Genomic DNA, 22,510 nt, shown 5'->3' with positions numbered 1-22,510 from the left:
TAACAAATTAATAGTTTAAATCAATATTTGATAGTGTCTAATATTTAATTAATAAGGTACGACGACACCTTAGATTTAATCAATATTTAATAGTTTTAATCATAAATAGATCATATAACACGATTTATTCCGAAAAAAATATGCATCTAATGTATAGAGAATTTGCCTAAAAATATTATGAAGTTGACTAAATCGTATTATATGATCTATTTATGATTAAAACTATTAAATATTGATTAAAACTAAGGCGTCGTCGTCCCTTATTGATTAAATATTAGACACTATCAAATATTGATTAAAACTACTAATTTGTTATTTAATAGTAATTTTAATAATTAAAAAAAATTATTGATATTTAAAAATCGAAATTTAAAATTTAATTTTATAAAATTAAATCTAATATTGAAATAAAGAAAAAAAGTGAAGGTTGCCAAAAGGGAAGAAGAATGATAATTTTGAAATAATATCAGATTTAGTATATAACTGAAATAATATCAGATTTAAAATGTAAAAAGACCAAATTGCCCAAATCCTCCTAAACCCCCTAAAAGGGTATTTTCGTCATGAAACAGTGATAAAGGACCATTTTCGAGATAAACGCTTAGTCCAGGGTTGTCTTGGGATATTTTTAAAGTCCAGGGTTTACTGGCGAGATAAACGCATAGTCCAGGTACTATTTTTGTAGTTCATTCTATATTTTTTATGTTCCACAAGGTTATCTTTGCAAGTTAAAAATGGAGTGAGAATTTCAAGTTAAGGAATTTAAACGAACGAAGTGAGCTTTCTTATACTAAAAATACAAATTATATTTTATGAAAACTCGAACACATGTTCATGATTTTAATGATGTTGTCTTGCCATAAATGTTTTGTGTATGATGCCTATCTGTTGGCTAAGGCCAAGTGAATTACGAATGATGATATATAAGTCGAATTCGGGTCCCAGTGAGGGTGGTGTACACGGGATATCTCTGACCGTAAACGGACGACAGAGAAGGTGACCGTTAGGGATGTCAATGTAGTCCGCAACCCATGGGCCGGCCCGAATAGCCCGCCAAATTTACAAGGTTAGGGTTGAAAATTTCTAGCCCGATAAAATTACAGCCCGATTAGCCCGCAACCCATTAGGGCCAGATCCGAAAACCCGATCAAATTTCTATCGTTCTATTTGTTTGACTCTAATTCGACACTTCATTGGTTATTTTATAATATAGATTACTAAAAACATAGCTTTCAATTTTATATATTACATATATAAATTATATATTAAAATTTTATTAACATAATAATAGATATATAAATTAGAAACTTCAAATTCACTAAAAAACTAGTATATTTAAATTTCTAAAACATGCTTTAAAATTTCTTGATGTTTATGTTTTATTTTGCATAAATCTCAATGTTAGTATTTAATCATGTTTATGTTTGAGTTTAAGCATATATCTCAAATTTATCATAATTAAATATTTTATATTTTATAAATATAACTAATTTTCACCATTATTTATTGGATTGAACGCATGTTAATTTTACCGGTAGCAACCCGATTAGCCCGCTGGGCTAGCCTGAAACCCGAGCTTTTAGGGTTAAGATTGAACTTTTATAACCCGAAAATATCACAGCCCGATTAGCCCGCACCTGATTGACCCGCAACTCGAATAAGGTTGGCCCGAAATCCGATGGGCTGGCTCGATTGACATCCCTAGTGACCGTGGAAGGTGGCCACCTTCCCGTCACAAGGATACCTCTGACATATTGGGCAAAGAAGTTGACCGTATTAGAACACTATCTCAGCGACACAAGATGATCAAATATGGCTAAGTACAGGAAAAGGGGCTGCAGCCCAATGTGAATATTTTTAGTAAGCCTCAGGTCTTTTCAATAAAACCCTAAGTGTTACTGTGATGATGGCTTGACAATATTTTCAAATTTATATATGTATCTTTTGGCGATGTGTTCATGGAGTAACTTTGTACTCAGCCCTGCATACATTTCTAAATATGCAGGTTAAACGGTGACGAAGAGGGGCGATGTTGAGCAGAAATGGCGAATGTGTTTCAGTTGATAAATGCTCGGATGCATCGTGTCTCCATACACGGTGTCATTCTCTCTTGACTCTTCCGCTGCAATGTAAATAATGAGTTTATATTCTTTTGTATTATGCACTCTGATATATTTTCCAAGCTATCTCAACTTGATTTCATTCCAATTTCAGTTTTGTCGAGATTCCTCTTTCTTCCCCGCTTCTTTAATCCCCCTAGGTGCGATAAACCGTGTTTGCTATCCTTAGCAAAGTACGATCGTGACAATTATATTTTTATAATAATAAAATTAAAATTGAGTATTAAATCTATTACATACGTACTGGTAGATAAGTTTAGTAGATAAGTTTAGAACTTAAAATAATTCAATAGTGTATTGTTTTAATATAGTTTATAGTATTCATTATATTAAATTAAATTTAGAGAAACTAATGTTACATACTTGAAGTTGGAAAGAGTAATTCAAAATTTAACATCATTGGAGTATTTAAAACTAGATAATCAATTTAGAAATTTATGTACACTTCTTTAACAAAAATTAAAAATAAAGCCAATACTTTTGGTAAGTATGAGAGATTGGCGACAGAGATTTGACTATATACATGCTTAATTCAAGCTTTCAAAATATATTCATAATTCTTTCCGAAGCAAGCAATTCTTAAATATAACTAAATATTTTTATATGTATAAGGGTAGTATGGTATATGTATAAAATACTATATATTTAAGTGAAAATATAAAATATTCTACAATTACTAATTTGACCTCATTATGGTATTGCCATTATGTCTCTAAAACATTTTTATTTAAATTTTACGAATTTTCTGTACATAAAAAAGAAAATGTCATTTACATATGCTCTTCATTAAATTTGAAATAGTTTCATCTGATTGGGTCTACGGGGTTAAAATATTATGTCACACTCTCACACAACTCTTTCTCTTTCGTATGGATCACTTCTCGTCGACAATTATTATGGGAGAATGAATGAGGAAATGCTTAACAGGAAAGACTAAATGGAAAGATCTGCTGCAAACTTATTTTAGGCGACTTATGAGCGCCTACTTTCAACATCATCCTTATTCTCGTTCTTTAATCCCTTAATTCCATGTCAGCACTAAATTTTTAATTTATTTTATTTTGTCTCTCTTTTTTATTTTTCTATCATAATTAAACCTTTTATGTATAATTTGTCCGCCGCTGTCTTTTTCTGCAACTTTTCTCACTTTTACTTTTGATTATTTGGCGTCTCTTTCGATCTCTTCGTTTAACAATAACTTATATTAGTTTATTTCTTTCATAACTTTGCTCCAGCTGACCCAGATAATATTTATTTCGTTAACTCCTTGCCATATACTTGTTACTTGTTCTTGATTAAATTAACTTGTTATTATAAATGCACTTTTATTTATAATCGTACAAGAATTTAGAATAACAGTTTTTATGTAACCTAATAACTTTTGTTGTTTGAATATAACTCCCACCGGCCACCACATCATGCGCAGTAACTTTTGTAGTGGTCAAGGCATACCACATGGCAATGTGATGTGGTATGTCACACTAATACTACTTTGACAAATGGATTTATAGAAGTTCAACTAAATACTTTCATCCTTTTCTAAAAATGGACATTATTATAAAATTTGGAAACTATCCAAAAATTAAGAGTACTGAATGCATTTATATAATTATATTTGACCAAAATACTTCTACTATGAACTAGTAAAAATTATTTGGTCCTTATATATTTCTAATTCTAAGAATAATTTAATAAACAAAATATATGTAATAATTATCTTATTATATTTTGATTTTTAGAGTTTTTTATGGTATGTCAATGATAATTTAATATACTAAAATTAACTTTTATGTCATTTTCTTATTATTAGCTACTTATATATTTTATATAATTATTCATAGTCTTTAACCATGGTAAAATAAGTATAAAAATGAAACTATATAATCAATCATAGTTACATACGTTTAATATAATGCTAACAAATTTTGTTTGTGATTTAGTTTAAGGTTATGGCAATTATTTGTAATTTTTTGCGTACATATAAAACAAGAAATAAAAGAAATAAAGTAAACAACAAATTTAAGTTATCATTACATTAACTGTGCGAAAAATCACAAATAAAAAATATAACTATAAATTAAATTATAAATAAAATTTAGTGGCATTACATTAACTATGCGAAATTAGGAATAATTATATAATTTCATTTTTATATTATTTTACCATTGCACATATATGAATAATTATACTATTAAACATAAAGGTGGCAAATGACCTTAATTTTGTTATACTCCCTCCGTACCTGAAAATTTGTTACCTATTCTTTTTTCGTCCGTCCCTAAAAATCTGTCACCTTTCACTTTTACCATTTTTGGTAGTGGACCCTAATATTCCACTAACTCATTCTCACTCACATTTTATTTTAAAACTAATATATAAAAGTAGGACCCACATGACACTAACTTTTTCAATCTACTTTCTATTACTCCATTCGTCCTTAAAAATTTATCACTTATTTTCATTTCCTTTCATCCCTAAAAATTTGTCACCTTTCACTTTTACCATTTTTGGTAGTGGTCCACACATTCCACTAACCCATTCTCACTCACATTTTATTATAAAACTAATATATAAAAGTAGGATCCACGTGCCATTAACTTTTTCAACTCATTTTCTATTACATTTCTTAAAATCCATGCCGGGTCAAATGATACCAAATTTTAAGGACGGAGGGAGTATTAAATACTCGTATGCATTCTTATTGACAACTAATTTGGTCACAAAATATATAAGTGTGTTATACATGTATTCATTATATAGGTAGTGTTAATTTTTGGACTTTCCAAATTTTATAATAATGTCCATTTTTAGAAGAGGATGAAAGTATTTAGTTGGACTTCTATAAATCCATTTGTCAAAGTATTATTAGTGGGACATACCACATCATATTGCCATGTGGTATGTCTTGACCACTAAATTTTTGCTCCTTTTGTAGTTCTATGAATAGGTTAATTTTAATAGACTATATATATGTTCTTTAATTTTCTTCTAGTCATCTAGCTTATGAGAACAAATAACAATTGCTGGACTTGATGTGATTCCATGCTAATATTTTATGGATGCAATACGAGAATCTATTTCATCAACAGTGATGATGTGTAAAATACTAAATTTTAAACTCCCAACTTTGAGAGGATTGTAATATTTTTGTTATTTATTATTACTACTACTCTGCGTACATATGTTACTATTTTGAATTGTTCTGTTAGTGTGTTTAGTGAAAATATGAGCGATCAACTGTATATTCCTCAAGTTGCAAATGATCGTAAGCCAGAAATCGGATTGAAGTTTGCATCAATAGATGATGCGTTTGCATTCTACAATCAGTTAGCACGTGAAGCAGGTTTTAGCGCAAGATACAGCAATAGCAAAAAGAACAAGGTGACAAATGAGGTTGTTTGTAAACAATTTGTTTGCTTTAAAGTGGGTCAGACTGATGAAGCTCGTTCAGTGAAAAGAGCATTGAGTGGTGGCCTGATTAAGACAAGAACTCGTGGTAAAGTTAGAACTGATTGTAAGGCAAAGATGTCTATCATCAAGCAACAAACTGGATCTGATTGGAGTGTTAGTGTTTTCGCATAAGGTCATAATCTTGGACTTTCTACACCTTCAAAGGTGCATTTGCTTCGGTCACACCGTAGTGTTTCTGCTGTGAAGAAAGTGTTGACTCAAAAATTTTCAGAAGCTAATACCTACTTGTCACCAAATGCAACTATTAGAGATAGAGTGCGGTGGGCCGAAAAATGTAGGTTGCACAGAAAGAGATATTAGAAACTTTCAGAGAGATTTAAGGGATGAACAAAAGGGTATTGATGCGGAAACTGTGATAGAATTCTTTACCTCCGAGAAAGAGAAGGATTCAACATTTTTCTTTAACTATGAGACAGATTCAGGTAACATGTTTAAACGATGTTTTTGGGCAGATTCTAGATCAAGGATGGCGTATAGTGTATTTGGTGATGTTGTTGTGTTTGATTCCACTTATAACACCAATAAGTATGGAATGATTTTTACACCTTTCGTAGGGGTTAATCATCATCATCAAACAATAATTTTTGGATGTGGATTTTTAAGTGATGAGAAGACCGCTTAACAAGTTTTTGGAAGATGCTCCAATAGCAATTATCATTGATCAAGATCCTGCTATGACGAAAGCAATTGCACAAGTTCTTCCAAAAACAGTGCATCACTATTGCTTGTGGCACATATTGAACAAGATTTCTCTAGTGGCTTTCAGAGATCATTATCAGAGCATAAAGAATGTTATAAAAAATTCTACATCTTCAGAGGAATTTGAGCAAAGTTGGGTTGAGGTTATTAAATATGGTAATTTGGAGCAAAATAGTTGGATATTGTTGATGTATGAACTACGAAATAAGTGGATTCCGGCATATTTTAGTCATGTATTTTTTGCTGGGATGCAAAGTAGCCAGAGATCTGAGAGTTCGCATTCATTTTTTAAAAAGTATGTCTCTAACAAGAACTCATTGATGGATTTTATCACACGATTTAATCGAGTATTAAGACGCCAAAGACACAATGAGTTAGTTGCGGACCATATTGACATGAATGAGCATCCCAAAATCAAAACAAATTGGCCGATTGAAACTCAAATGGTTAAAGTACACGAAAAAGAAATGGATGGAGTTTCAAGAAGAAATGAGTCGAAGCCATGGTTATTCTGTGCAACCTGCCTCGACAAGAGACGAATCAGATGATATTGTGATTTACAATGTGATGAACTTTAAAAGTTATTCGTCTTCGAAGCCGAGGCTACTTGTGCATGATATACGGAGAGATCATATATCATGTAACTGTGGAAAATTCGAGTTTGATGGTATTCCATGTAGACACATGCTAGCTTTTTTCCGATGGACACGAGAAGTAAATGTTGGTGTTGTATATACAATGGATGATGAAAACGCCAATGATGATCCAACAAACTTTTTGGTATCACGACGCTCGAAGTTATCTTACAAGGTTTCAATATTGATTGATGATGCATCTTTGACTAATGAGGAGACAAAGTTTTTGGATGAACAACTTGATTATCCACATGGTAACATCAGAGATGAGTAGTAGTCCAACTACTGTATATGGAAGTCAAAAAGGGGAAAGATCAAATAAATCAAGAAAGATTGGCGATTCTTCCGGAATAAGAACAAAAGGATGCGGTAAGCGAATGCTATCATCAAAAGAAAAGTCAAATTTGAAGCCTAGGGCTTGTCATGGATGTGGGCTTCGTGGAGTATCACATGACAAACGTAACTGCCTAGATTTGCATGACGGGTATGTGAATAGTTGAATATTATGTTTTTATGAGTTATACTATTTTTTTTGTAATCAATATATTTCACTTTATTATTTTTACTCGTATATTTAAATTTCAGATCAGTTGCAGATAATCGCCACGACAACAATGAATATGCACATGAAAAAGATTGATGTCCGTAGCTGGTGAAAATATTTTTTAAATCGTTTCTGTAGTGGACTTTTTTGGCATGATGTAGCTGAATTTCTACGTACCTTACCATCATATTAGATTTTTTAAGTACTATTTTTGTTGTATTTTGGTTTTTGCTGTGGTTAAATTTCTAGATACACGACATTATGACACCATAATATTAGTTTGTGGAGTAGTTTTTTTTTGTTTGCTATCTTTCTAGATACACGTCATTATGAACCATAATATTAGTTTGTGGAGTAGATTTTTTTGGTTTGCTATAGTGAATTAGATTAATTAGATACACTCATTTTAATTGATATTTGATCCTAAATTAAATATGGGATTTTAATTGCATTTTATATCCAATTGATCAATTGGGAATATTTTGATAATTGATTCAAATTATCTTATACTTAATGTGCTGAAAATAAATTCAATTGGGAATATTTTGATAATTAATTCAAATTATCTTATACTTAATGTGCTGAAAATAAATTCATTCTAATTGGGATTTATGGATTAAGCTAGTGCTAAATTATAAGCTTGAGCATTTGTTTTTCTTTAAATTATGCCCAAGAGTTCAATAATTTTTTTTGTTTGTTTGTTCGAAAGCATATATTCAGCTTTGAATCCAATATCCACGGAAGATGATACTACTATAAGATGGCTGCAAGGAGAAATGAAACAAAAAGAAAAAAAAATAATGAACTCATATAGACATTTACTAAAACACATATACATTCCCTGCTTCTTATCCTAAATCTATCCAATTTTTGTTTTTCCATAATCTAAAAATAAATGTAAAACACTTGATATTTTCACATAAACTTTTACGCAATCTATTTCAAATTTTTAGACAAAACAAAAAAATTTAAAAGTAAAAAAAGAAGAGTTGAGAGAGAAGGAATACGAGGGAGGGAATTGAAGGGAGGGAAGGGATGAGGGAGAATGAAAGGAATTGATGAGAGGGAGAGGACGAGAGAGAATGAAAATGTAAAAGAAGCGCCTCTATGTCAAAAGGCAGGTGGGAAAATAATATAGGGGTATAAAAGTAAAAGTAATTTGCATTGAACCGGAACTTATTAAAAAACCGGTTTTTTTGCAATTAAATCAGTTTATGGCTGGCCATAATGTGGCCACATAACATTTTCCTAATAAAATATATTTCCTCCGTTTCACCATAGTTGAGGCGAAATTTTTCGGCACAGAGTTTAAGAAAGAGATGTTGAATATGTTGAATAAATAGATAAAATAAGTAAGAGAGAGAAAAAAGTGGAGAGAATAAAGTAGAAAGTGAATAAAGTAGAGAGAAAAAAGTAAGAAAGAGAAAATAATTACTATATATGGAAATAACTCAACTATGAAGAAACTTCCCGAAATAGAAAAATGACTCAACTATGAAGAAACGAAAGGAATAGTAGTAGTAAAAGATACTCCATCCGTCCGTGAATAGGAGTCCCGTTTTTCCATTTTAGTTCGTCCATGAATAGGAGTCCCGGTTCACTTTTACCTTAAATGGTAATAGAGTCCCACCTTCACCTAACTCATTCCACCCACATTTCATTTAAAACTAATTTATATAAGTGGGACCCCTATTCCACTAACTTTTTTCCACCCACTTTTCTTAATATTTCTTAAAATCCATACGCCAAGGAATGAGACTCCTAATGGCGGACGGAGGGAGTATGGATTAAATAGACAAACGAAAGCGAACAGCTGTCAATGTGCAAGACAAAAATTGCTAGTAAAAAGGAATGTGGCTGATGTGGAAAAAGTGAACGATTTGTCTATTTATGTCATGTTTGGTAGGGGTGACAACTCATCTACAAAAATGATATTTTTGTTCATGAATTTTCATCTCTAGATGAATTATCACCCCTACCAAACATGGCGTTAGTATCGCCATAATCTTTTCAGTCGAGTAATTAGGAGAGATATATTATGAAATAAAATATTTGGGTCTACATATTTAATTTCTACGTATTTAATGTTTTTTTTCCAATGTATATGAAGTACAATTTTTGCCAACTGAGTGGAATAAAAGCTATGCATTGGCCATTGAGTTCATATTTTGGCATTTTATATATAGTCAAAATTTTGACTATTTTGCATGTAATTGCATTTAGGTCATTTTCGATTATTTCATGTATTTATACTTAATTTTGGCTATTTCCATTTCGGCTCAACGTTTTTAACTTTTAAGTTTTAAGAGATGCGTGCCTAAATTCAAGAAGTGACATCAACTTTTACCTAGCCAAAATTTTTACTACTCCTATGTTTAAAATTAATTTCATTTGATTTCCCTATTAAATTGGTGCGCAACAAGATAGATAAATGTCATGTAGTCATATCAAAGCCGTACAATAGAGTCAACGTTCGAAAAAATATTCACTAATTTCAACGACAAGACATAGTTTGTAAGCATTTGTTCACAAACGACAAAGAAAATGAGATGAGCAGATTATATCCAGCCAAATTTGGTGAAGGTCAACATTTAAGGTACATTAAAAAAAAAAGCTATAATCAAGCTGTAAATTGATATGGTAAATTATATTATGAATGTTATAAGATTAAGTATTATAATTAATATATATGGTTTGATATAAGAATGGAGTTTTAGATTTAGATCATCTCTCCAATCATATACCCAAACTCATTTTTGGTGTATAAAACTTCTCCAATCATACACTAAATTTAAACCCACTTTGGCATTTTACCTTATATGATTAATTTTTTTAGGTAAAATATCATCAAATATATATCAAGATTTAATTAGTAGTAATTTTGTTTATATTCAATTATAGTTAATTTGAAACTAATCGATTTCAATTTTAGTTAATTAGTTTACCTTATATATTTGAGAATTTATTTTTGTAAAGGAAATGAAAACTAAAATAAAAGCAATAATACGAAAGATTTTTTTTTCTCCAAGGGATAAATCATTTTGTTTCCATGTGATCAAAATTATTTTGCTAAATTTCATCTTATTCCCTATGAGATAACTATTTTGTTTCCATGTCAAGATTATTAAGCCAAATTTAATCTTTTTTTTCCGTGTAAAGATTTTATCTTTTTTATTATTATTTTGTTTACTTGTCAAAGCTAGGGTTTGAATTTTTTTTTAGTCTATAAGTAGAGCCGCATTTTTAATGTAGAAGTAGTTTCCGTGTTTCATAAAATAGCAAAGTGTAGGGTAGTTTTGAAAGAGTATTGATGAAGGAAGATTTGTTGAGTCATCTGCCGCAAGAGGTTATCGTAGAGATTCTGATAAGACTCCCGAGTAGAAGCATTGCGATCTGCAATTGTGTTTGTAAATTAGTGCGCAGTTTAATACAAGGGGATGTGTTTGCATACTTGTATGCACCGGGACGGGGGATGGTTTTCGGTCATGAAGTCGGGCTGTGTGCAATCTACGATGAGGCCTGCCAGCCACTTTACCGATTCAGTTTGCCTCCTCCTCATATTCAATATCCAACTCCCGACCATGTCCAAATTGTTATTGATTCAACTGATGGTTTGGTTTTGGTGTGGAACGAATTGAAAAATAATCACAATATTCTTTTTATATGCAATCCAACGACAGAGGAGTATATTGAGCTTCCTCCTTTGCCTGCTACAAAATATATATTTGGATTTGGAGTGAGCAAGTTAAGTCAACAATATAAGGTTTTATGTGTTGAAAGTAAATCTCTATCATGTCATATATATACTCTAGGAGGAGGAGACCTATGGAGAAGCATCCTGCAGCCGCCACAAGCTGCTCCCGTCACTAGATTGTATTCAAAAAGATCTCACCGCCCCGAGCTTCTTGATTTTGCTTTATTTTTTAATGGAAATCTCCACTGGTTAGTATCTGATTATGATAAACAATTTTCAATTTATTGTTTTGATCTTGAAACAGAGCTTTTTATGAGTTTATCTATTCCTCCGGCACCTAGTGAAGAAGGATTTACGACATTGTTTCATGGAACATATCGGATATATATTTTGAAGGATCGGCTATGTTTATGTGATAATACAGATGATTTGGTTCTTGTGATTTGGATGATGAAAGACTATGGAGATACAAATTCTTGGATAAAGGAATATGAATTTAGCTTCCAGTTATCTCCGAGTATCCTCTTTGTTGTTTATCCGATTAAAATTTTGGCAAATGGTGACCTATTGTTTCACAGTGCACATCAACTCTTCATCTATTCCAAAATCAGGAGAACGTATGTGTTATATAGTCCTTTTCAACTAGCATTATATCATAATTTGCCCAATGTTGCTAGTTATACTTCAAGCTTTGTTTCGCTCAAAAATATGAGGATTTCCAATGTTCAGTCCTTAAGGTTTTATTAGGTTAGATTCCTCTACTTTCATATATTTTTGTAAAGTTGATTTATTTATATATTTTAATAAATTGTTATTCATTTTAATTTTTTTTTCTATTGGATCATTATCAAAGTTTATTTATTTATATATTTTAATAAATTGTTATTCATTTAAAATTTTTATTCTATTGGATCATTATCTCCGCAGAATGATTAATTTATGTCATTATTTGCTATTTTAACAATTTCTGCGTCATATTCTATATTTGAAATTATCACACGGGAGTGGATCCCCGGTTGTGGTTGGAACACAGCTGGGGGTGTTGTGATGTGGAACGGTGCTTTTAATTCAATTAGAACATATCCTGCCTTTTCTATTAAGCTAACACTTGCCGTGAAACGATAACGTTTCTGCCTCACTTTTACAAACTTTGCTCTATCTAACTTTAACACCCGACGCACGAACTACACATACATATTGAGGCTACTGATAATGATTTTATTTAAATGGCGATTAATTAGGAGCTTAAGATAAATTTTATAATTTCATATTCAGTTGCATCAGATTCATTTAAATATTACTCTCTCCGTCTCCAAGAATATGCATTTTGAGTTTGACATGAATTTTAATACAAAATTGATAAAATAATAGGGACGGAGAAAAAAAGTAATTAATGAAGTATTGTTAGTATTTGAAGAGTAATCAATTCTAGTTATAATTCATAAAAACTAAACAATTATTAAATTCGGAAAGTTACTTTATATTTAAATATATATTAATCTCAATTATAATATACTAATATTACACTAAATAATTTTAAAAAATACTCCGTAACTGAAAGTCCCTTTGTACTACTGATTATTCTTAAAATTATTTTAGTATTATTAGTATAATATAATTGAGATTTAATAATTTAAAGAATAATTGTCATTTATATTAGTATAATTTGTAATTTGTTGACTTCTTCTTGTTGATCTCATAACTTTTAAAGTTAAATATAAAATTATAGTAATTTTTAAAAATTTAAAATTATGATAAGACAATATTACGTAGTGTTTTGATAAAATGATGTCATTTTATTTAAAGTGTTAATTAAAGATGTTGATATATAAAAAAATATGTGAATTTATTGCTATATCATATTTTTGGTTTTGTCGTACTAGTTTTAATTTTGACCATCATGGGACAATTGAAAGTTATAAAATGTTATATTCGAGTTTCAAAGTTATGGAAATGGCTAAAATTAAATGAAAAATAATTAATAACAATAAAATTTGAATATAAAATGACTTTTAAAAATTTGATAGATTTTTACTCAAAAACAAATTAGACATGAAATTGATAACTCCCTGTTGCAAACTGCAATCAATAGCCGCTAATTATAATTTTAAGTAATACTCTATTGATATTAGATTAACATAATTTAAATGATAAAATTTTTATTACCAAAAATTAATATTCAACCAATTATTACTATTATTTATATAAATAAATTCACTATTCAACTAAAATTGGAGAATTAAATAATTCTAATTGGACGGTAGTGAACACTTAAATCAATTATCAAATAAAACATTGATAGTGCACATACTACATCAGCAATAATTTTAAAAGGCATGAGATGTTCAGCACAGCACCCAATCACACACGTTCTTAATGATAGCAGTACGGAAACAGATTAGGAGAGAGAAAGATACGGAAACAAAACAAAACAACAGAAAGATTTAGAGAAACAAACGGAAGGAGAGAGAAACAATGCAACATATTCATATTCAGTAAGTAAACAATAAATCTGAGAATGGGAAACAATACAATATTATTCAGTAAACCTATTCAGTAAACGACTCTAAACACAATACCTAGAATACCAGTTATTTTTACGACTCGAAACACAATAGCAGTGGAATTTAACAGACTCTCAGAATGTGTGCATGTTACCAGGATTAATCAGAGGTTCTGCAAAAAGAAATTTTCAAAAATAAATTAGGAGATAAGGAGAAGCAGGATGCTCGAACTAAATTAGGAGATAAGGAGATTAAATAGAGACTTACTGCAATTTCCAGATTACGGCGAACGCGAATCCGCGGAAGTCTGAGCCAGATGCGTCGATTCCGAGGCAGATTGTGTTAAAATTCTAATATCTTGTCCCACATCGGCTTGGTGATGATCCTAGCTTCTCTATATAAGTGTGGATAACCCTCCCGCTTATGAGGCTTTTAAGGGGTGAGTGGCCCATTTCTAATAGATTGAGCCGGACATATTGGTATCGGATTCTCGGCGGCCGTCGGTAGTTGAGGTTGCGAGGCGGAAGAACAGCAATCTGCGCCAGCCGTCGGTAGTTGAGGTTGCGGATTCTCGGCGGCCGTCGGTAGTTGAGGTTGCGAGGCGGAAGAACAGCAATCTGCGCCAGATCCGCAGGTTGAACATCAATCGCCGGAGGACGAACAGGAATCGCCAGCGGATGAACATCAATCGCCGGCGGTTGAAGAGGTACCGCAGGCGGAATTGGCGGACGAACCGGAACCACCGGCGGAATCTGCAGTGGATCAGCAATCGGAGCAGGAACACGTAGGCGAATTAGCTGATCACCGGCGGCGCTAAAATAAACTAGCTCGCCAACAAAATTGACGTGATCCGCCATGAAAGCCTCCTCGTCGATCCATTCTAGTCTGCAACCAAGAGTTCTGACACCTCCTGCAGAATTACTGCAGCAGCGGTCAAATTGTGCATCGTAAAAATTGAGTCGATCCATTCTAGTCTGCAACCAAGAGTTCTGACACCTCCTGCAGAATTACTGCAGCAGTGGTCAAATTGTGCATCGTAAAAATTGAGAGTATGAGTGCTCTGCACTCGAAATGGCTGATTGATATCGATCTGAAGCTGGAGAGAGCGGTCAAATTGTGCATCGTAAATGAGAGTATGAGTGCTCTGCACTCGAAATGGCTGATTGATATCGATCTGAAGCTGGAGAGAGCGGTTAAATTGTGCATCGTAAAAATTGAGAGTATGAGTGCTCTGCACTCAAAATGGCTGATTGATATCGATCTGAAGCTGGAGAGAGCGGTCAAATTGTGCATCGTAAATGAGAGTTCGAGTGCAGATATCGATCTGAAGCTGGAGAGAGCGGTCAAATTGTGCATCGTAAAAATTGAGAGTATGAGTGCTCTGCACTCGAAATGGCTGATTGATATCGATCTGAAGCTGGAGAGAGCGGTCAAATTGTGCATCGTAAATGAGAGTATGAGTGCTCTGCACTCGAAATGGCTGATTGATATCGATCTGAAGCTGGAGAGAGCGGTCAAATTGTGCATCGTAAAAATTGAGAGTATGAGTGCTCTGCACTCGAAATGGCTGATTGATATCGATCTGAAGCTGGAGAGCTTCAGGAAGCACAAAAAATATGATATCTTCTAACGTCTTAGCAAATTCCATTGATATTCAATCGTAAAAAAAATGATAGAAATATCTTTTCTGTTAGTCAGTGTGTATATATAGTAGACGGAATCGTAAAATAGCGCCAAAATTTGTATATACGAAAATATAAACAAAATTGTTTGGGCCAAATTTAATGGGCCGGATGGAAATATTGAAGAGGCCTTTTCAGATATTAAAGGATTTTTAAAGGAGGCAACATTAAAAAATTGAAAAACGAAAAATTTGGAAAAAAAATCGTATCACTCTAATATTTAGAAGAACAAAGATTCTTCAGAGTCAAATCATCATTAGAGTTAATGATTCTTCAGAGTTAAATCATCATTAGAGGCAACAGTATAGAAAAATTGAAAAACAAAAAGATTTTGGAAAATACGATTTTTTTTCGAAATTTGAAATAAAATACGATTTTTTTTCGAAATAAATTACGATTTTTATATATACGGCTCGTTGCACTTCATTACTGGGTGCGGCGAACACAACAAATGAAAGGGGGAGGACGAGCGGTCGGGTGTCGGCCTTGGCAGTTCGCCGATCGCTCGCCCACTATTGTGGGTCCACGATCGGTCCTCGATCGGCGAGCGCTATTTTTTATTTTTTTTATTTCAACTTTATATATACGGCTCGTTGCACTTCATTTCATTCGCACTACTTGTTTTAACGAGTATCTCTTTGTCCACTCTCATTTCTCTTGAAGATAATGGATTGCGACAATGAGTCTCCGACACTAGCAAATCACCAACAACAACGTTCCCTAGTGCAAGTGGGGGAAACGTCGTTGGGATGGCGGGGATGGGTGGAATGCCCGGGATGCTGCCCGGTATGGGAATGGGTGTGGGTAGATTTCACGGGATCTACGGGATGTTCCCATGGGTGGGAGGGATGCTGGGGATGACTGGCGTGATGGCCAGGATGAGGAGCGGGATGCCCGCCGCTGCCAAACCGGGGGTTACCCAATCTCCGGTTGGGGACAATGTTTATCGGCCCAGTTTAGATCATTTGACATGTGGTTCGGTGACTCACTCCACCGGAGACTAAGTACACTGGCGTGGAAACTTTCTCACTTGAGGAGTTGGGTCTTTCTTCGATGAGGGAACTGACTCATTAGCCCGCTGAGAGAGAACCGGTGGCAAGCCGGCAGGGGCAAGAGAGTGGTTCGGTGGGAAGGTCGAAGAAGGAGGGCAAGGGCAAGGGGGTTGCTGCTGAGTCGTCGCCAGTTGGGGGGAAGATGTTGAGACCCGGAGGTCGGTTTGGACTTCATAGGAGTGCACTGCTCTGGAAAAGGCCATGATCTCGGTCGTGGATGATCCCATTCGGTCGAACAATGTGGGCTCGCATTATACAAGCTACGAAGTATTTAAGCCGACGAATGCAAAGTATCATATGCCAGAGGAGGTCCGGAACAATGGGATCGGATAAGGCCGCACGATGATCAGCGGCATGGGCATGGAGGATGTGAAAGAGTTGTCGATGTGGCAGTTCCCTGAGGCGAGAAAGTTCTATTTGTTTAAATACTGGGATGCCTATATAGAGCTGATGCTATCCCCTATGGAGGCTGGCTGGCCGAAGCGGATGAGGCTCAATATCTCCAGCGATTACAGCAGTAGTACCGGTTCCCACGACCTCTCCGACAATGCCGAAGAGGCCCCTCCACCAGTTCCTTGCCGTCGTCGCCCGGTTGGGAAAAAAACGGCAATGCGGATGTCTAAAGGAGCAGCCTCAAGCAGGCAATCTGAGGTCCAATCTGTAGCTCCCAGTCTCGCTCTTGGTTTCACCGACGACGTCATGCGTATGCAGTAGTTCGGCTAGCCGACCGGCAAGCGCCGCGAAACGGCTAGCCAGTGGGCTAGCCTCTATTGGAGATGCTCTAATCTTTTAGATAACTGTTCTTCTTAAGCAACAAACATTTCCTTGAACTTTCTCTTGATATATTGAAGTGAATGGCATAGTTCATCAATTACATGTACATCACTGCTAAGAATGTCATCAATTACATGTACATCACTGCTAAGAATGTCATCAACATATACAAAGAGAATGACTATTTTTAGAAGTTTGATGTCACACAATTTTTATTTTCATTATTAGTTGGCCAATCAAATTCCATATTTGAGAAATACACTACTGCCAAAAAGCACAATAAAATGCTCAATTTCAATTGAATTAGGTCTGAAAATTCCGAGGAAATGAAACATCACCCATTCAACAAATGAAGTAGAAAAGAATTCACATAAACAATGCTACATAGTTAACTGATCTTCCCTTGGCAAACTGTGGATAGTATCCGACCATCTCCCCGGGGAGTGGCTGCTGCTGTTCGACGACAAGTGAGCGTCCACTCTCACCTCTCGAATCATCCTCACCACGTCCCTGGTCGCGGGCCGGTTCTCGGGCACGGCCGCGACGCTCGCCACGGCAATCTCCAGGAGAGCACCGATCTTCTCCTCGGACCCCTCGTTGCTCGACGCAGGGTCGTCGCCCGACTCGGTCTCTGCGTCCCGTATAGACCGTACCCATCCGGATATGTCCGGGCCGTGTTCTTGCATGAAGTCGTGGAAAGGGGTCTTGCCGGTTAGAAGCTCGAGCAGGAGGATCCCATAGCTATATACATCGGCCTTCTGTGTTAGGGGTCTGTGGGGATCGCGACACTCGGGAGCCCGGTAGAAGAGGGACGAAGCACTGGATTCCTCGTACGACTCGGGGTTTCTGAAGGGTGTCAGTCCGTAGTCCGTGAGGCATGACTCGAAGTCGGACCCGAGTAGTACATTGGTGGATTTCAAGTTACCATGAGTTAGGCCAGGGTTCTGGTGGATGTAGAGCAGCCCGGTCGCGACGTCTTCGGCTATTTTAAGGCAAGATGTCCAGTGAAGAGGCTTTGAACCACCTGCAGTTCTTGATCCTACAAAAAATTGATTGAAGGATAAAAAGTAGAAATTAGAAATCAAAAGAATTTTGGAATATTACATTTTTGGGAGTTAATTTTTAGTTCCTAAACATTGAACTAATATCACCCGCAGTCCCTATTTTCTACACTTTTTCTGGAGCAAAATACCCCTAGGCTATAAGAGCTCTGGACTTGGCAAATAATTGCTCGTCTCGACACATACTTGAATGGAAATGAATGAACATGGTTCTCTCCCTCAAGAAAAAAACATAAATAACTCTTATAGTCTAGAGGGTATTTTGGTCTAAAAAAATGCAAATAATCTTCCAGCGATATTATATCAATATGCAGACGTTTGTGATATTTTTAAAGAATAGGGTCTACGGATGATGTTAGTGCAATGTCCATGGACTAAAAATGTACTAGTTCTCTCTACACTTTTTGTTGAAATTTCATCAGTTTGTTTTATGGTTAGATTCCATTAAGGCATTAACTAGATTCTGGTGGCCATATTTGTGGGAAGTTATCAAGCAGAAAACACAGGAGCCAAAATTGAGCTATTCTAGCAAAATATGCTATGCTTCTATAGGTTTAGTGAAAGTCATATGCCAAATTCTGTTAAAAGGCATGATGAATTGAAATCCAAGAACCATGAACAAATATTTGCTAAACACCACTATATAAACACATACTACATGGTAAAATGTAAACTGGTGAAACAAGTATAGGCATACGAACCATGTACGAGAGAGAAGAGGCTGCCGTTGGGGAAGTAATCATACACGAGTAGACGTTCCTCCTTAGCCTGAAAATAAGCCCTGAGAGGAACCAGATTGGGATGTCTTAACCTGCCAAGAATCTCAATGTGTCTTCTGAACTCCTCCATTGTCGGGTACATCGCATCTTTCAGCCTCTTGACTGTCAGAATGTAGCCCGTCTCCATCACTGCTTTGTACGTGCTCCCCAACATCCCCCTCCCCAACGTCTCAGCTGAAGCCTTCAAAAGATCCTCCAAGCTGTAATTCATCTTCTCATCACCAACAAATGTCAAACTCCCTAGCCCTTCACCCCCTTGATCCCAAGGAAACACCTCGTGTTTGCCCTCAGCGTTCTCGTCTGCTGTCCCACTAGGTGCCCCCTCCTCCACGCCTCGTGCAGCCACCTTACCACCCGCCTCCTTCTCATTGCCTCTGTTCCTCAAACACGCGATAAGAACCACTGCAATGATGCATAGAAGGACAAATCCAATGACACTGAGAACAGGAATCAAAATATGCTTCTTATTCCACTTATGATGATGTCCTGTTTCACCGGGCTCTACTGAAAATGATGGACTGGCAGATGGACCAAAACGACATGGCTTCTGAATCTGTTCACCACACAGATCAGCATTGGCAATGAAAGAGAGCCCATCGAACTTAGCCAATGCTGCAGTTATAGGTATTCTCCCGGATAGCAAGTTATTAGAAACATTAAAGAATGTAAGATTGGTTTGGTTGAATGGGGGAATAGAACCAGTCAATCTATTATCCTGCACAAAAAGCACATACAATCGGCTCAATCCAACGAACGCCTGAGGAATCTGACCCGATAGCCTGTTCTCCGACAGCACAACCACCTTGAGGCGATGCATCCGAGCAAGACTAACTGGGATTCCACCCTCAAACTTGTTGTTGTTGAGGTAAAGAGACTTGAGATTTACAAGGCCAGGAAGCTCTGGGATTTGGCCAGAAATCGAGTTCTCTTTAAAGCTCAGCACCCTAAGCTGATCCAACAGATTAAGGTTTTTGCCATCCAATGAGCCACTTAAGTTAAACCTCTCCACCACAAGCTTGGTCACCCTCCCATTCAAGCACTCTTTAACACCTTGCCACTGGCAAACATCAGCCCCTCCCCGACCCCACGGGAGCACCCCCACCGAGTCCATCGAAGCTCTCAGAGCCAAGAGAGCCTCGGCATCGCCTGATCTAACTAGTGGTGGCAGTGTGATGAGCATCAACAACAATGGTGACAGCAAGAAGAGTGAGCAAATGGGGTTGTGCTTAAGCACCAATACTTGCAATGGACCATCCATGGATAAAACTCAACAGACTTTCAAGACCACAACAACCACCCAGCTGGGGAAACTAATAAATGAGAAGTACAGCTAAAAATGAATTCTTGAATTCGTACCCATCAGTAAAAAACACATGTAGTTCACCCTAAGTTAACTAAAGCCACTTGATTAGCACTAAGCACCTGCAAAATCTCGGAGTGTACAAGTTAACAATGGCTACACCTTTGGCTTCAACAGAGCCTAAATTACAGATCTAGAACAATCATGAAAAGGGGGGGAAGGGTGTGAGAAAAGATTAGTTTTTGAAATTACTGGGGCCAAAATGAAGTGCAAAATAAGGCGCCAGTTATTGTCACTATCAACCCCTTAGGGTTGACTGACGCTCTCTCACATTTGCTTTACTGAGACGGCTTCATCAAGGTAAAGGGGAAAAAAGCAAACTGACAAAAACCCAAGAAAATGGATATCAATTAATGAAATGAAACCCCATCTACCCACTGAGCTTTTCACTAATGGTTTCTTCTTTATGCACTCAACTGTACTGCACACCTTCTCTCTCTCACTGAGCTTAGAAGAAGAAGTGAGCAATTAGGCATTCTTACACATGGCTGAAGCTCAGCTAATCAGCAAAGAATCCCACTCCCACAAAAGAAAAACTATAAAAATTGAATCTTGATTTTAATTTCCTTCTCAAGACTAGTGAAAGAACATGCATGCCCACATCCCCGAAATGCAGACGAATCTTTTCCTCTTCAACATTGAAAACCGATTGGCATAATTGCTACCAACCCGCCAATCAACTTAATTTCATGCTCTAGTGCTCTCGAAAGGTGTGAGCATTCAAGAACGCAGCATAATTGAAGCCTAAGTAGAAACAGTTGATGAGAGAGAGAGGCAAGTAATCTTTCTACTGGCCATAAATGGGAAAATGGTGGAGGTATTGAAAGCAGACAGCAGAAACAGAGGAGGCAATAAATGAGCTTAGGTGGGGAGACACGGATTCAGGTGGCATAGTTACAAGAATTTTGTGGCTATCGGCAAAAGCTCATAAAATAGTGCTTTTGTTTTGAACGTGCAAAATTATGAAAGCTAAACCACACTGATTATGTCTCTTTGTCTCTCTACTTGTCTTAATTTCTCAATTATGCTGACGTTTTGCATGATTCTTTTCTTCTTTATTCTCTCTTGATTTGTTCTTTAATTAATGCGGGTGTATTATATTGTTCTTTGATTGAGTGTAAAATTTGAAATGATTGAATGCGACAGATAAGGGAAGGGATTTTAACATAACAAATTTCATAATTTCATACACCTTTTGAAATGTAAAAACTAAAACCCTAAGTAGAAATATCTCTGTTATATCTATATACAATTTCAATATCTTCTAGTTCTGCCTAATTTTGCAATTGTTAATTAAATTTATTTCACCCAATTAGAGTATATAATTATATTTTGCCTAAAATATTGAATGCCTCATGTCTCCTGCAACAATCATATTACACGTGGACTGATTCTAATTTTTGGATGATTTTACCCTTCGAATTGGAATGATGTTACAGTAAAGCTACAATTAAGATCAATCTACATAATACACATCCTACCATTTCAGCATCCAATAATTGATCGATAGTGATTATTGTATTTTTTTTCACTCTAAAATGGCATTGTAGATGCTTCTTGTATTACAATAGTTGTTGCGGGTTAACTTGTAAAATCAGGTAGTACTAGTTTGTACTAGTTAATTAATTAATTATTGATTGATTTTTTTTTTGAAATAGTGATGGCATTGGGCTGAAGAAAATATGTTCTCTCAAGGAGAAGTCCTCAATCATTTCATAAATAAATACCTAAGTTAATTACTATTCTTTTCTTATAAGTGAGGGCTTTTTGATGAGTTTAACAATTGATTATAAATGAAAATGATAACACAACCATTTTCTAAAGCTAATTGCCACCAAAATCAATCATTATTCTCACTTATAATCACAACACACGTATCAAATTGTTTAAATTAATATGCCATCATTTCAACTTTTAGAAACACCCTAGTTCAATTTTGTCAGCGGTAGAACGACATAAATTTCAGTTGTACACATCACGCCCCAATAATGTTGCCATTTTTACTTTTATTTTTGTGAAAATTGAACTAGTATTTACTTTCATCTTTGAAGTCGAAATGCAATCATCATCTCGTACAATAGTAGAAGAATTCATATCATTCAAATACTTGTATTCGGATGGTTTAACAATGAATT

General features: G+C 35.2%; 1 protein-coding gene and 1 pseudogene across 1 annotated transcript; one reads left to right on the top strand and one right to left on the bottom strand.

Moving 5' to 3' along the window:
- The first annotated feature begins 5,345 nt into the window (after nt 1–5,345).
- LOC148931069 (protein FAR1-RELATED SEQUENCE 5-like) lies at nt 5,346–7,565 on the top strand (annotated as a pseudogene).
- A 9,872-nt stretch (nt 7,566–17,437) lies between these two features.
- On the bottom strand, nt 17,438–21,333 carry LOC125215785 (inactive leucine-rich repeat receptor-like serine/threonine-protein kinase At1g60630). The gene is made up of 2 exons (XM_048117329.2): nt 18,938–21,333; nt 17,438–18,214 (listed from the first exon to the last, which is right to left on the bottom strand). Exons 1-2 carry the CDS (start codon nt 20,271–20,273, stop codon nt 17,556–17,558), a joined length of 1,995 nt encoding a protein of 664 aa, XP_047973286.1. The 5' UTR covers nt 20,274–21,333; the 3' UTR covers nt 17,438–17,555.
- Nucleotides 21,334–22,510: the final 1,177 nt, after the last annotated feature.

Source organism: Salvia hispanica, chromosome 3 (assembly GCF_029641045.1).
Source record: "Salvia hispanica isolate PSC_SH4W2 chromosome 3, Shi_PSC_v1, whole genome shotgun sequence".
NCBI lineage: Eukaryota > Viridiplantae > Streptophyta > Magnoliopsida > Lamiales > Lamiaceae > Salvia > Salvia hispanica.
Note: the sequence above shows the minus strand (reverse complement) of the source record. Positions and strands in the feature narration are given on the sequence as shown.

Bases quoted from the DNA above. Each gene is read 5' to 3' on its own strand.
- LOC125215785 (XM_048117329.2), bottom strand. From the start codon at position 20,273: ATGGATGGTCCATTGCAAGTATTGGTGCTTAAGCACAACCCCATTTGC. The intron at 18,215-18,937 runs GTTCGTATGCCT...AATTTTTTGTAG, and splicing joins CCTCTTCTCTCTCGTACATG to GATCAAGAACTGCAGGTGGT.